We start from the raw sequence: 15,578 nt of genomic DNA, 5'->3' as shown, positions 1-15,578 counted from the left end.
TTTTTTTTAGCCCTTATATTCCATGCGTAAGACGGATACCATTCCAAAATATCAAACATGCTCAACGTTAATAATCAAGTTTTCACTTCTGCCGGCACTCCCCCAGTGCAACCCGTCTTTTTTTTCCGAATATGTGCTTATAATGTATGCCGCGCATTCAAACTAAAATAAACAAATATGAAACATCTTTATACCATTTTTATCGTAAGAAAAAATATAATAAACAACTAAACCTTCTTTAAAAGTAAATGCATCCAAATTTTATATGTAGCACATTAGTATATTGCCATACTACAATCAGGTTCTTCAAAAGGTACCTTACTGAATTTGATAGTCTTTATAATAAATAGATAGTCTTTATAAATTTATATTTAAGATACCTTACTGTTCTGGTCGGATATATGCAATACAATATTGGTAGATAAGTAAGATAGGCGTTGCAAAAAAAAATGAATGTCAGTGTGTTTTGTGATGAGGGTAGTTTGAAAAAGGATAAAACTAAAATATAATACTAACAAAAACTAATGGTTACAATAAAACTTGTGATCATTCATTGGGGAATAATAAAACCATCAAATCTTATAAATTAACTTTATTCTTTCATTTAGAAACATTGTTATAATTGTGAGGCAATCCATGTTTGGAAGGCACTAATTCTGGCGTAGCCCGCTGGGGACCCGGACTCGCAGCCTCTGTTTGACTGGAATGACACTATCCCGATCTGAAACAATAAACCTTTACTTAAGCTTAAACTTCCTTTTTTAAAGTCCAAATATTGTTGTAATTAAGGCGGTCTCCGAAGATCTGATTATTTTTTTAACTTATTTTCACTTATTTTCAAACTTTGCCAAAATTGTAGTCGATAAAATTGTCATTTTTGTCACATATTCTGACTTTTTTAACGTTTAATATATTTTTTTCTATCTTTGTATATTTTTCTACATACTTATTTTCAAATTTCAAAATAACAAACTTTTCAAATAAATTGTTCTACCATTTTCAATTATATTAATTAGGGTTGTAACGGAGGCCTACTTAGCGGAGGCGGAGGCGGATGCGGAGGTGAAGAGGTTCGCCTCCGCGGATGCGGAGGTTAACGGAGGCGGAGGCGGATGTGAAATTTGTTGGGAAAATTTATAATTATCGTCTACTTCTACAAAGTACTGCCAAATTTCACTAGTTTTCGGCTTCATCACGTTATTTAAATAACAATACCTAATAATTACGCACAAAATTACTTAAAAAAATCACGGCTCAATAGGCATGACGAAAGATTTTGAAATCCTCTTCCATAATGTGTGTATACGTTTACTATACAAGAAAACCCCTATATTTCGGTAATATACTTAAATTTAACGAAGATAAAGAAAAAGCCATTTTTAAAAAAATATTTATTAACTGTGCCAAAACAGCTCGCAGGTGTCATGGCGTAGGCGTGACGTCACTCTTTAGTAAATACGTAATTATTTGTACGCATTGCGAAGAAAATTAAAAAAAATATTTATTTAATATGTGTTATAGAAACTAATTTCAAAGTTTATAGGTGGTGTGCAGTATTGCAGTGTGAATCCACATAAAAATAATGCTCAAAAATGTATAAGTAATTATTTCAAGCGAGAAAATAATAAGAAATGATTGTATAAAGTTGGCGCGGACAACCCCGAACCATGTATTCGTGAATTCGCAATTATATTTCTGTTCTGAGTCGATAAAACATACGTGAAACAATAGAAAATAAATAAAAATGCGTATTCTCAACATATTCATAACAACCAAACACATCTGACGTGAGTTGTTTACTTAAGCGTGACGTCACACGTGTTTTAGTCAAAATGGCCAACTGCAGAATTTCAATGTTTTATTTTATTGATAATCTCATTAATCTTAATGTTTTTAAGATTTCTAAGTCACTATATTTAATTAATTTATTATAAATTTTCTCTTAAAAAAACTAATACGATCATTTATGGATACTGTCGTCATGCCTATTGCAACTACGCGGTACCAAACGCTTTGACAAGTTGATTCCTGTTATTTATTCACTCACACTCCCACCACCCGCTTGGCCGTGTTCCCGCGGCAGCGGCTTAAGCAAACTCTCGACCATTTCACTTGAAAACACGCAGCCGAGCGGCTGCGTCGCCTAGCGTCGCTCCTTGCGCGTTGTTTGTGATCGTAAATGAACTTCCGATATGACTCCGCATAAATTTTGCGGAGGCGGATGCGGAGGCGGAGGTTAAATTCTTTGCGGAAGTTCCGCAGTAACGGAGGCGGAGGCGGAGTTCCGTTACAACCCTAATATTAATCAAACTCACAAAACACTAGCATTTAAGATTATTAATCAAAATTTAAAAAAATCTCACCAATTGTGGGCCATCAATAGTGTGTATAGACAAAGGTCCTCCACTATCACCTCCACAGATATTGCTAAATGAGCCGCTGGTGCAAAGTGTCGAGTCAATAACGACACTATCACCATACACTTGTTGGCAAGCTGTGTTCGTGATAACTTGGACATCTGCTTTGCGTAGTACTTGAGATAGGGTTAAGGGAGAGTCTGAAATTGTAAAAAAAAACAATTAACACTACGATTTAGTAGAGTTCTAGAGTCGATTGGAACAATTTGAAATGTCAATAGCAATTCTCTTGATTTTCAATCGATTCCATAATTGCTCCATTTTGTAATCGGCAATTGGAAAATGTGTTTTTGGAAAGGATCTCTTCAAAATTCCATATAATATATTGTTATATCTTGAAAATCTCTTGAAGATTTTGATTGCATAGTATTTTCTAAGTAAGAATTAGGTGGCGTAAGTTTTGTTATAAAATAATAATTAACTACTCACTATCATCTGTGCTCCCAAAGCCAGCAACACTTGCCATAGATCCAGCATAACTAAAGCTGTTGAATGGGAGATTGATTGGGCTGATTACATCTGAAATTTTAATATACAATTAATGTTATTGCTCATCGAAACTAACTATTAGAGGAAAAACGTTAAATATTTTAATCATAATGTCTTTAGCTTTAATCACACATTTTACATATTTTAAATAATAAGGTCTTGCCTAAAGTTGTCACTATCCTATTTCGGTGCAAATACTCGCAAACGTAGTTCATTATGCGTGAAATACTTCCTTTATTGAATGGATCATTAAAACTAAGAGTATCGAAAGTTCATTGTACTCACCGCTGAATTCCACTCCATCTATCGTAATGACAGCGACATCATTATTACGATTGACAGGGTTATAATCTGGATGTGTAATCACGTTATCCGTATCAACTCGTATTCCACCAGAAAATAGTCGAACAGAACCTAGAACTACAGTAAATAGTTCCGCTTGAAAACCAGTTGTTGTCCAACAGTGTGCAGCTGTCACTAGCTTTGTATTGCTTAAGAGAGCAGAACCACAGACTGATAATGCTCCGCTTGGAAAATGGACAATCAGACCACCCTAAAATAATAGGACGGAATAAATATTAACCTATTGAGCCTCGAACGGCCAGATCCGGCCGCGACACAATAGATTTTCTATTGTGTCTATGATTCCGGGGCCTGATGGATTAATAAATAAATAATAATCATCTTTAATGGCATAATATAACGAACAAATAAAAATCACGAATCTTTCCGCACCTGAACTAGTCTAACACTGTATCTCAGGGGCTTCTCCCAATATTGATCTTAATATTATGTCCATAAACTAAACTCAAATAGACAGATATTTTCCAACATAGGTGTATTTAAACCACTTACCATATGTGGAAACTCTCCAAGTTCCGCTAACGAGCCTTCATAAATCCTGGAATCAGAATATCCATTTTCTTCTGCTAGTTTAATCCGAGCCGCTAATGGTATCCCAACACTTTCATGATAGTCATTATTTATTGTTTCCCTGGCAAATGCAGTCACTATGAAAATCAAAAGCACTAAAATCTTCATGTTATGACACATGCTCTTAAATAAATCTATTCATTCAGTATGTTTTGTAACACTGACCCTTATTTAATACGTTATCATATCTAATCCCACTTTGCCAATCTCCTTATGCGTTATCTTGCATTTAATTCGAATTATCATTTGTTTAAATTTTAATCAGTCCTTAATAAATAAATATAGCCAATACTTCTCTTAATCTTCTCTTTCATAATGTTGATAAAACAATTTTACATACTTCATGATTTCAACGCTTTCATTACGTCTAGTCGCAATTTACCCGTCTTTATTAAAATTAATTCTTAATCAGAACCACCATATCACACAGTCATTTTGAAAAGGCCATCTACAGGTCTAAAAATATCAATATCTAGTAACTCAGAAAAGTCAACTACAAGGCTTACAACATTTACTACAGATAGAAGATGTAAATACGGAAAAATAAAAGAGTATATTGACAGAAAACAATTTATTCGAACTTGAGTGCAATATGTCGGTAGTCGGTTTACATGCGTGCTTGGATCCAACTTGCAAAAGATGTAACTCTTGCAAAACCGGCTGGGAAACCACGTTGACAACCGCGCGCTGATCCAAACGATGTGATACCAATCTGTAATAGAAGAGAAACATTTAAAGTTTATTAGTAGCTCACTGATCAACTTGTAGTAATTAATGGACTGGGTAGAATTGTGCAATTTTAATATTAAAGAACTGAAGTAAATATTGTGCAGCATAAGTACTCGATTACGTAGATTATTGAAAATCGTGCGAAGAATCATAAGGAAGCTATGTTACTAAAGCAGTATAATATATTGCAGAATATTACACAATTCTCGTCACGTTACACAAATCTCGTTAGAGAAGAAAATCGATGCGTCTTGCTTGCACAACAGAGATGCGACCATAACAGAGAAAGGTTGCCGGAGTAACATTCAAAACTTGGGTCATCAAAACAGCATAATCACTAAGGAGGTTCAAAAAATTTCTTACCAATTGCCGTGTGCCACCATTGTTAACCACCAATGGGCCACCGGAATCACCACCACACGTGCTGGTACCACTCGCGCCGCTCACGCACAGTGTAGAGGATATGATGATGCTACCGAACGATTGTGCGCACACTTGGTTGGTGATCACTTGGAGATTCACTTGGTTTTGCGTTTGGCTCACACCACCCCCTAAAGTGCACGGTTATAATGTAATAAATAAATTGTAAAATAATCGGAAAAGAATATGTTTTCTGAAGATGTAATTTTATGTTTCGCTTCTTATACACCAATGTTAGATGTTGAATAGTACGTCTAATCTGTTTTTTATTGAAAAAGAAAGAAATAGTTGACAGAACTTACAATCACTAGTTTTTCCAAAGCCAGCTGCTGTCGCCCAAGCTCCAACGAAGTCGTTGTTTCCGGTAGCTAAAGCTATCGGACTGATTACGTCTGAAACAAAAGATTGACTTTAAAGAACAAGCAATTTAGGGGTGTTAAAGATAGCCTAGTTATTCGAATTGAGAAGTTATACACCAAACAAACGAACTGTACACTACTGTTTGGACGCAATTTAATGTATTAAAGCTCAAATATTTATCAGTTAAATTCTGCAGTATAACGTTCACAACGGAGTGAAAAAGTTAAAGTAGCTGATCGAAAAAACAGAACATTCCTTGGTCATTTCAACTTACTGGTATATTGGATGGGGTTGATAGCCACAACCGCGACATCGTTGCTCAATGTCTGCGTGTTGTACGAAGCGTGTGTCTGCACATTATTAGTGTTGATTCTCAAACCGCCGGAGAACAACCTAACAGAGCCCAACACTACTGTGAAGTAGGAGGCTTGATTCCGGCCATCGGTCCAGCAGTGGGCCGCTGTGACCAGACGAGAGTTGCTTATGAGAGAGGAGCCGCAGACTGATTGCTGGTTGCTCGTGAGTGTTATGACTAGACCACCCTGGAAAATTAAATAGGGCAGTTGTCAAAGATAAATTATGTACAGTGTTAAACGCAATTGATACAGAATATGGAAGAGGACTGCCAATCGTTTAATATTACGCATGCTATAACTAGTGACTTTGTTAGATTCGTTTGTAAAAAAAAAAGACATGAATTGAAAACGAAAAAGGCAGTGTTACACATAATTTACACTAAAGTATCGATCGCGATTTAATTTCATCGATGAATCAACATTTAAAACTTAGGTGGCCAATTGAAACTTAAATATACAAAAAAAATATTTACCAAGTGTGGATGAGCACCAAGCGCTGCAGGCGTACCCCCCACTATTCTGGAGCCGTCGAAGTCTTGTCCAAGTTCCGCTTGTCTTAAAAGACTAGCTTTAGGAATGCCAATGGCCTCATGATAGTTGATACCTATCGGTTCTTCAGGCCTCGCATAGCACACGGCCAAGCTGACGGCTACCAGTAGTAACTTCATGGTGTTGTAGTTATTGATGTAATTATCGCAGATTTAACTAGTTTATATACTCAAATATCTTATCTGAAACTATGATTGACCTCTAATTTGGTCTATAGATTAGTAATTGGGTCAATTCCTTAAACTGCGGCATGCATTAGGTTTATCTGTCAGACATGATAGGCTTAAGATATGTCTGGTCTGTTAAGGTTAACATTTGGATGATATGTTTGATTTATTCTGTGCAGCATATACAGATGATAGATCAGTTTTAAGGATATGTTGTCCCATGGAGGGATGTTTTTTTTTTTTCAAACTAGAACCTTCCTGTGTTATTTGAAACTTCTCAAATTATGCACGTTTATTAATTTAGGCTGAAATCTTTAATCAGATCTTTTATTGCTTCTTCCAGAAATAGTCACATTTCTCATGAACGAGTATATGCATTATTTGAATTACTGAAGATGGCAACCCTATTCCAAAAAGTCACGGTCAATTATAATCCATTGGCAATGAATTATAGAATCAATGATGACATGAATGTCGTAATCATAGAACTTTATCTACGATAATAATTAATTAGTAACTTATCTTTTCGTCACATCGCTTCATTTTATGTTTTATCTGGTTGGTTTTATATTTCTATGAATCGAAAAAATTGCTATAAAATAAATGTTTATTTAGGGTTTTTTTTTAATAATAAATACGATGTTGGGACAAATAATGTATGTACACAGGAATATTCATTATTGGTTGTTGTTTCAGCATCTGCGAGTCGATCAGAAGGTTCGGAAGAAGAAAATGACAGAAGACCAACGAGCGTTTCATCGGAGAGCGAACTATCGCATTCGCCGCAAACGCAGGGATGGATATTGGTAAGTGTCCTATTAATTCAGTCACGAATTGAATAACACACTATTAAAAATGCTCTATTGAATTGTAATGTACTGTAAAATCATTGATGTCTTTTAATATGATAACTTCCACAGCGAAAAGTGGTGTTCTTAGGAATTAAATATAATTGTCATTCTTAAATTTAGGTTTAAAACGAATTAAAGGATTGAAAACGCGTTCATTGCATAACAAAGTGTGTGTTGCATACTTATGCGTGTGTGTTGTACATTCTGGGTTATGAAATGAAAAGCCAAAGAATATCTTATTCCCCTTCACAGGTGAAAAACGAGTCGGGCAAAACGACAGAAGCGGTCGAAGTGGAACTCGAACAAGTCACGCTGCGTGCCCACCGCAGTTCGGCTCTCAGCCGCTGCGTGGAAGCGTTAGCGTTAGTTATACGTGACGTAGCGCACGTGACGCCGCACAACTGCCGCGCCGCAGTGCGTGCGGTGCGGTTGTTGGCTAGAGCGACACTACACTCGGGTAAGTGACAATACCTGACATTTGACTGTGTGATAAATGAGCTCTGTCACGTTAGAGCCGCGTTCTGGTAAAAGATATGGGATAAAGTAACGCAACGTGGAGTATTAGCGTTGTACTCGTAGAGAGGATGAAAACTAAAGATCCGGCTCGAAGGACCAATTTTGATCTTTCTAGTCCGACCAAAAATTTCTTATTTGATGTTAATTGTTATGAATGAAAAATTTCATAACAGATTCAAATCAAATTAAACAAAATTGTTCAATTTCCAGGTAAAACAAGTAAATTACGCGACAATCGCAAGTCTAAAGGACGTGGACGCTCCGACTCGAGCGATGAAGAAGATTCATTGGACAGTTACCACATGGTCAGCATACAGGTAAGACATTAAAATTATTTCTGTGTTCAAAATGTATCAAATTTCAAATAATATCGAAGGTGAAGAAGAATTGCAAATTTAGGCTTGCCAATAAAAAAAATATTTGATAAAATCGTGAATAAAAAAAATAAGTACCTAGTACCTACATAACCATTCTTTTTGCTAATTTACTTAAAACAAATCACACAAATTACAAAAAGATTGCTTATAAATGTTTTAAATATGTGTTTTTCAGCTGTTAGACCTTATGCACACGTTGCACAGTCGAACTGCGCAGATCTTCAAGTGGTGGAGAGACGAGGCCGATCAGGAACAAAGTGAGTTAATTCTTGATATCTATACTAATATTATAATTATAAAGCTGAAGAGTTTGTTTGTTTGAACGCGCTAATCTCAGGAACTACTGGTCCGATTTGAAAAATTATTTCGGTGTTGGATAGTTCATTTATCGAGGAAGGCTATATAATATCATTACGCTAAGAGTTAAGACCAACAGGAGCGGAGCCACACGGGTGAAACCGCGAACTAGTTACTAATAAAACAAAAAAGCTTACAAAATGTTCTTAAAAATTATGAATTTTAAATTTTAATGCGTCTAAATGTGCCAATTATTATTTTGTTGTATTTAAGAAGATGCAGAAGAATACGACCTATGGGAGGTGGCGTGGAAACCTCTCTTGCAAGGGATTGCTGAATTCTGTACGGACAGAAGGAAACAGGTAAGTCGTGCTTAGTTAGCCTTAATGTGGAAAGACAATCAAGTGTGTAACACAAAAAATAATGGGTAGGAAATATGGGGAGAAATAATTTTTTTTTCTTTAGTTTTAGAAATACATTCTTGGCTTTACTCTACAAAAGTGCTCTTCTGGACAATTTCTAAATAGTAAAGATATTTATGCTTCGATATTTTTTTTCACTATCCTTTGATTTGAAAAAAAAATTTTTTTTTGACCTACAATATTGTCATTGAATTTTTTTAGTTTGGTTGGAAATCGAGACAACCCGATGATTAAACCCTCCCCCGCTTCTACTTAGGTTTAGAGACATTTATTTCAAAGAATTTTACAATTCACTTATTCTAACGTTTTATAATAATATTATAAGCTTGTAAACCTTGACAAAAAAAAATTGCAGTTGAGTGTTAAAATTTAGGTGAGTTTTAGCGGATGTTCCCCATATAGGTATTAGATAAATAATCGAAGTGGTATTTAATTAAGGAATTTATAAATCCTTTTGTATATCGAACAGTATTTGGAAGACATTTTACAAAGCCTCTTAATGCACCAGACAGTGAAACTATATTTTTTTTCTGACTTTCTCAATATGCGGTTTCCAGGTCATATGACTATCCTAAGACATTTTTCTTCATTAATTTGTTTAATTTTTTGATTATTTATAAAAAGTGGGGCGGGAACTTTTTTAGATTTAGGTGAGAATATTATGTAATTCGTTTTTCAACGGTAATTGTCAGTAGGTTATTTTGTAGCCAAGTGTAAAGGAGGGTCATGTCATGTTGAGCTTCCGATATCAAAGAGTGTATTGACTGTCCATAATGGAATAAGCTGGTGTCATCAGCATATATACTTAAGTTACTTTTGAAGGGAAACTCATATACGTTGTTTATGTATACTAAGAACAAGAGTGGGCCTAGAATAGAGCCTTGTGATACTCCATAACATATCGGCATAGGATTACTTTGAAATGATTCAATTTTAACAATTTGACAACGGTTTGCGAGGTAGGATTTAATTTATTCATGAGCTGTTCCCTTGATACCAATGCAATTAAGTTTTGTTAGGAAAAAGTCATGGCTGACGGTATCAAACGCTTTTTTTAAGTCTACTAAAATGCCGACCGCAATATTTTTGTTGTTTAAATACTATAATTTTGTTACACGATTGGACGTGACTACTTGCCGACCTCAGTTTTTTTACATTCTCTTTTTTTGCAATACAGCTTCTTTTTTTTTGTAAAATCAAAAAATTCCTTGTGAAGTAGCGGCGTTTCTTTTATTTAATTTGTTTGTTATTCTCTTATCGTGTAGGTGTCGAACAGCGCGATCGCGTACCTGCAGCGGGCGCTGTTGGCTCCGGCGCTGACGTCACTGCGTGGAGCCGGGTGGGAGGCCTGCTTCAGCTGCGTGCTGCTGCCGCTGCTGGCGCACCCGCCGCGCCGCCACGAGACCGCCGCGCGCGCCAACACGCTCATGTGCAAGGTGTGTGTGCTGCAGTTGCGTGCTGCTGCGTGCTGCAGCTGCGTGCTGCTGCGTGCTGCAGCTGCGTGCTGCTGTTGCGTGCTGCTGTGTGCTGCTGCGTGCGCGTGCGTTTCGTCTAACTGATACTCCAGTGTGGACCTCGAGCACGCTTTGGCTAAATTGCATCGAGGAAGAGACCATATCTGATCGCCGTGAAATGTTTCATATACTTTTCTACACCCTTCCGTGTATTCCCATTTCTTTATTCTTTTTAACAATTATTCCTCTTTCCTTACTCATAAAACCCGAGCTATCGCAGCGGTCCTTACCTCTGCAATATTATGCAGAGGTAAAAACCTTCATGGGTGGAAGCAAACCCACGAGTCCAGCTTCCCCGTCTCATAGACATATTCCCATGTTACAGGTGTTCCTGCAGCACCTCTCCGCGCTAGTAGCTCGCGCCTCATTCGCAGCTTTATGGGCGCGCGTGGTGCGCGTGCAGAGAGCGCTACTGGCGGCCAGTGCGGAGCCCCTGAGGGAGGGGGCGCTGGAGTCGCTGAAGAACATGCTGCTCGTTATGCACTCGGTTAAGGTAGGGCAGTAATAAAAAAAAAGACGGGTTGCACTCCGGGAGTGCCGGCAGAAGTGAAAACTTGATTATTAACGTTGAGCATGTTTGATATCCGTCTTACGCTTTTTCGATCAGGTCACGTGTCCTGACGCGAGTTTAAGATTTTATACCCACTACAGAAAAAGTGCTCAACGCCGCTAAAGAAGTTTTCACTTCAAAAAGACGTGTGGCACTCGGGGACTGCCGCGGTAAAGCTATTGCATGCTATGCCTTCAAGCCACACCTCCGAGCCCGTCGAGGTGGGGAGTGTGAGGTTTTTCGTTACGCAATTTCTGGATTCGGTCCCCGCGGTCAAGGCCCGCGATAGAAGCTATGCAATAGCTTAAAAAAATTAAGATGGCAGAAGACGCGCATCCCGCCTCGTGATCGAATTTTTTCTATCATTAATGTCATAAAAAAGATCGTGTTCCATCGTTACAATATTGTAATTTGTAATCATTGAAATAATGTTTCATATTTTTTGAAATAGTTGTTTATTATCCCAAAAGATGGCGCGCGATGTGTCTCTTAAAGAAATAAAAGTGAAAGAATATAATAAATTCGATTGCTCTGACGGGATTGGTCAGGCGTCCGCCCCTTAATCCCACGCCGTGATCGAATTCTTTCTATTCTTTAAAAATTATGTTCAAAAACAGTTAAAATTTAAGTTTACATTTCAAATTATAGTTCGTCATTAAATGTAATTTTTTTTTAATTCCTTTCAGATTTTCAGCAACGGTGACGGGTACAATGACCTATGGTACCTAACGTGGGACATTATTGGCGAGTTTCTTCCCAATTTGAAACAAGAGCTCTTCCCTGACGGTAGGCTATTTATATTATTATATCCATCAAATTATAATTATTATTTTTATTATCTCACTGCCTATACTGTTTTGTATTTGAGTACTTCATAAACGTAATTAACTTAATTTTATTTTCAGTGAACGACAACACGAAGCCAGGTCAAAACCTGCCGAGCCACATGCAACCATCCATCCCCCACTCGCTTCCTACCCTAATTCCCGTTGCACCAAATAGTATGCCCAACGTTCCTTCGTATAACACATCGCCAACGAACACCAACATTGGCCAACACCCACAAAACATGACCCAACTTCCACCAAACATGGCCCAATACCCGGCAAACATGGCCCAACCTTACCCATTACCCGCCAACACACTCCAGTCCAGTCCCACTCACATGCAACGACAAACATCGAACATTCTAGTAGGCTCTATGGCCAGTTCACCAGTAAACTTACCAATGACACCACCAGGCGGGCCAACGTTGGTCGCACCTGTACCATTACCTGGGACAATACAACAGATTCTACCGCCAACAAATGTGCAAAACGCAACGCAAAATGTGTACACGTTACAACAGAATGTACCAACACAACAACAAAATGTACCAATACAACAACCAAATGTACCACAGCAACAACAAATCGCCTCTAATGTACAAGAAAGTGTGCAAACAACACAACAATATGTGCCAGCAGTACAACAGAATATACAGTCTTTACAACAAAATATGCCACCGGTACAACAGAATATACCGCCGTTACAACAAAATATACCGCCGGTACAACAAAATGTACCAACGTTACAACAAAATATACCGCCGGTACAACAAAATATACCACCGGTACAACAAAGTGGTGTAGCTAGAGTGATGTCACCAACACTAGGCCCGCCTGTTAGCGGTATGGTGGCAATTAGAAATCCGCTGTACGATCAATCCGGTTTAACTTCATCAGTTTTGCTACAGCCATTGAATGAGGTAGGTGACGCTTTTAAAAAAAATCTTGATTGCATGAAGGCATGTTAGTTGCTCTATATTAAAGCGCTTAATCCAATGCTTTGAAATATCAACAAATAATACATTATGTATTTACATTTTTAAACACATTTAAAATTAATGGCGTTTTTTTTTTTTTTTTGTAGTTTCATATTATTACAATATAAAGAACTATAAATGCCTCTAAAAACCATGCAAAGATAAAACAATAAAGAAAATCTTTTTTTTGTTTCAGATGGTATCCACACCGATCGGTATATCACTACAACCGACTCAACAAACAAACGAACCGACACCTGACGAACAGACAGAAAGCGTACAACAGAGCGAAATATTCGCTGAATATCTGACAAATCCCTACAACGATGTACCTAAAGAAGAGAAGAAATCCTTCAGCGCGAATGTGACACCTATGCACAGTAGCAATAAAGCCCAATTTGGGTCTACAGATAATGTGAATGCGTCTGGAATGTTCAATTTTTCGAGTTATTTCTCGACCGGAATGGGTTCTGGCGTTTTTGATACGCTAATGTCGACGCAAGAGGGATAGCGGGATGTCGATGTTGGCACTTGGTTATAGTTTGTTGAATATGCTCTGATTCTGTCAGTGTTGCCATTTAAAAACCATTTATTTAGAAGAGAAAAGAAACAAATCTATTGTATATTGTTCTATATTCATGTTTGGTGATATGTTTTCTAAGAACTTTTACTAGTGCTTTCAAAATATATCTTTTAGAGATGGTTATATCTTTAATATCTTACACATCCATGAGAGTTAATAACAGAATCAGAATCATTTTCGATTTTTATTGATTACTGGTTAAATATATTCCATTAGCTGAACGTATCTTTATTTTATATTAAGGCCATATTTATGTAATTAGATGACAAGTTTTATAGATAAAATTCTAATTATGTTGTCGAGAAAAAATATGATATGATATACTACTGGTAGACCTAGCGAACTTCTTTCTACTTCTTTGTTGTATTTATTAACTAAAAAAAATATTATGGCCTACCAATTTATTTGTAGAATTGATTAGAATACATACTACTTTATTATTATTATAATTGTGATCCTAAAAAGTTAAAGAAATGAAATGAACCAGGCACTGTTATTTGGAATAAATAAATTGTAGATGTCTATGAACTATTATAATGTACAGATATTTGTTAAGTACATATATATGAGATAGAATAAAATGTCAATCAAAATTATTATTTATTTACAATTCAACAAGTCATTAACAAGTTGACACGGCGCCAAAACTTCATTGTTGCAACTTAAAAAGTAAAGAAACTATCAAACTTGTTTCTCTTACGCAATTTGGCCATTTTATAGTGACGTTATCGTCAAACTAAAATCTCAAACAGCACTAGATATAAACAAGAATTGCAATCAAGATGTAACTGACGGACGGTCATTGCTCCACGAATAGTTTTATAGCTACGCGGAATTGTAACGAATTAACGCATTTCGCAGTACTGGAAAATAGAACGAACCATTATTATGGTCCAGTTATGGTCTAATTAATTTAAAAAGATAATTAAAAAGCGCGCGTGCTCTATACTTTATGTCTTCGTCCACAGATAATGTTTGTGGTATGTCAAATAATGGTAACAATTTTATCGAACGTGTCTCATTTTTTTTGACGTGACAACGTCTTATAATTCGATAGCGCCGGCTGCACGCACGAAAAAACATGACTCATGCGGCGTTACCTCGCTCTGAGGCGTTCCATGTAAGGCTTGAAGTGCAAGCTAGAGCGCGGAACGAGCGATAAAGAAGCACAATCGGACGTTGTCACGTTCAACTATCATCAAAACCGACTTTACAGACAACCAATTTTTTTTTTGTATTTTATTAAAATGATACTGGCCTAATTTATTTTCTTCTGTGTTTCTATAGGATATGTGTAGGTACTTTTAAAATTATCACATGAGTTTTATGTACGATGACTTTCACATTTTACCGCGTCAGTATGTAGATAAATAATTTGTGTCACTGTTTTAGAGCCTTGATAGTCTATTCCTATAGCGTCTATGATGAGCTGACATATTTTTTTTATTCAAACTTAAAAATTGTATTTAATATGTGTACTTACTATTTCGATGCACACAGATTATAGATATTCATATTGTATATTTTCTGTTCTTTTTATAGTATGCCATAACTATTACATTCCAATTAACTTTTTTCAAAAAATCTATGAGTTCTTTATCTTTTCTACTAGTGTTGAATTGTTTATGTTTATTTTGTATTTATTAAAGTTCAGGGTTAAAATGAGGATATAATGTAAATTGTGTAATTATAATATCAATGCTTAGTTTTTGTATAGAGAGACTATATATTATACTTATCGATGTAATGTTTAGATGTTTATTAATAAAGTGTTTTACTAAATTTGTTTTTTATTTCAATTAATTCGTTTACCTTATACAGAGTAATTGAAGTCCTATTATTTATGAGGCAGATGTATTTCACATCTGTAACTAATAGAGTTCTTTTACGGACATGTAAGTTGATTAGCCCTCAGTGTCCGATCTAGGGGAACTTATTTTTGTTATTAACATCGGGAATCGAACCCAGAATCTCTATGTTCATTGGTTGATTAGAGGGATTTCTGTGCTAATTGTTAAACATTTTGGCATTTAACATAATATTTTATTAAGTTGTGAAACACAGGTTTGCATATTCTTATGAATTTACGAGTTGGTACTTTCTTGGTACTTAGTAACAGTATATTACCTTACTACTCGTTCAGGGAAGCTTTATCTGAATGAGAAGTCTGTATACAGGAATCGAACCTGTGTTTTAATTAGATTTCAAAATCTTATCTTAAAGTGGGCTAGTTTAAAAAGAAAA

At 36.3% G+C, this 15,578-nt stretch overlaps 4 protein-coding genes across 7 annotated transcripts in view; 2 read left to right on the top strand and 2 right to left on the bottom strand.

The window, feature by feature from the left end:
* garz (Sec7 domain-containing protein garz) overlaps positions 1–15,578 on the top strand; it is a 437,193-nt gene that overhangs the window by 17,628 nt on the left and 403,987 nt on the right. The window contains exons 21-30 of one of the 3 annotated variants that reach the window (XR_016316887.1): positions 7,117–7,226; positions 7,524–7,728; positions 7,998–8,104; positions 8,340–8,421; positions 8,735–8,823; positions 10,149–10,319; positions 10,723–10,890; positions 11,634–11,733; positions 11,853–12,694; positions 12,948–14,982. Coding sequence is in view for 2 of the 3 variants with exons in the window: in XM_089705511.1 (XP_089561637.1) it covers positions 7,117–7,226; positions 7,524–7,728; positions 7,998–8,104; positions 8,340–8,421; positions 8,735–8,823; positions 10,149–10,319; positions 10,723–10,890; positions 11,634–11,733; positions 11,853–12,694; positions 12,948–13,262 (2,189 nt within the window). In the remaining variant the exon portion in view is untranslated. Of the gene's footprint in view, positions 1–7,116; positions 7,227–7,523; positions 7,729–7,997; positions 8,105–8,339; positions 8,422–8,734; positions 8,824–10,148; positions 10,320–10,722; positions 10,891–11,633; positions 11,734–11,852; positions 12,695–12,947; positions 15,126–15,578 lie in introns of those variants that run through there. The other 2 variants (XM_089705512.1, XM_089705511.1) reach the window with 2 other exon arrangements.
* LOC149481289 (uncharacterized) overlaps positions 1–15,578 on the top strand; it is a 72,684-nt gene that overhangs the window by 51,874 nt on the left and 5,232 nt on the right. The gene's annotated exons all lie outside the window — the stretch shown is intronic.
* LOC149481291 (epithelial serine protease-like) lies at positions 615–3,967 on the bottom strand. The gene is made up of 5 exons (XM_089705640.1): positions 3,762–3,967; positions 3,192–3,459; positions 2,847–2,936; positions 2,364–2,557; positions 615–721 (listed from the first exon to the last, which is right to left on the bottom strand). Exons 1-5 carry the CDS (start codon positions 3,957–3,959, stop codon positions 617–619), a joined length of 855 nt encoding a protein of 284 aa, XP_089561766.1. The 5' UTR covers positions 3,960–3,967; the 3' UTR covers positions 615–616.
* Positions 4,396–6,398, bottom strand: LOC149481290 (collagenase-like). The gene is made up of 5 exons (XM_089705641.1): positions 6,178–6,398; positions 5,623–5,890; positions 5,291–5,380; positions 4,932–5,119; positions 4,396–4,551 (listed from the first exon to the last, which is right to left on the bottom strand). The coding sequence occupies exons 1-5, from the start codon at positions 6,370–6,372 to the stop codon at positions 4,447–4,449; spliced, it is 846 nt and encodes a 281-aa protein (XP_089561767.1). The 5' UTR covers positions 6,373–6,398; the 3' UTR covers positions 4,396–4,446.

The sequence above is a fragment of the Colias philodice genome, chromosome 17 (assembly GCF_061535455.1).
Source record: "Colias philodice isolate Cphi_HAF_F1 chromosome 17, ilColPhil1 Martin Lab GWU primary, whole genome shotgun sequence".
NCBI classification, from domain to species: domain Eukaryota; kingdom Metazoa; phylum Arthropoda; class Insecta; order Lepidoptera; family Pieridae; genus Colias; species Colias philodice.
The sequence above is the reverse complement of the archived record's forward strand: the minus strand, read 5'-3'. Positions and strand labels throughout refer to the sequence as shown.

Coding starts and splice junctions, on each gene's coding strand:
- LOC149481291 (XM_089705640.1), bottom strand. CDS start 3,959: ATGTGTCATAACATGAAGATTTTAGTGCTTTTGATTTTCATAGTGACT. Junction 3,460..3,761: donor TTGGAGAGTTTCCACATATG/GTAAGTGGTTTA, acceptor CTATTATTTTAG/GGTGGTCTGATTGTCCATTT. Junction 2,558..2,846: donor CTTTGGGAGCACAGATGATA/GTGAGTAGTTAA, acceptor TTACAATTTCAG/ACTCTCCCTTAACCCTATCT.
- LOC149481290 (XM_089705641.1), bottom strand. CDS start 6,372: ATGAAGTTACTACTGGTAGCCGTCAGCTTGGCCGTGTGCTATGCGAGG. Junction 5,891..6,177: donor TTGGTGCTCATCCACACTTG/GTAAATATTTTT, acceptor TTAATTTTCCAG/GGTGGTCTAGTCATAACACT. Junction 5,381..5,622: donor CAACCCCATCCAATATACCA/GTAAGTTGAAAT, acceptor CTTTTGTTTCAG/ACGTAATCAGTCCGATAGCT.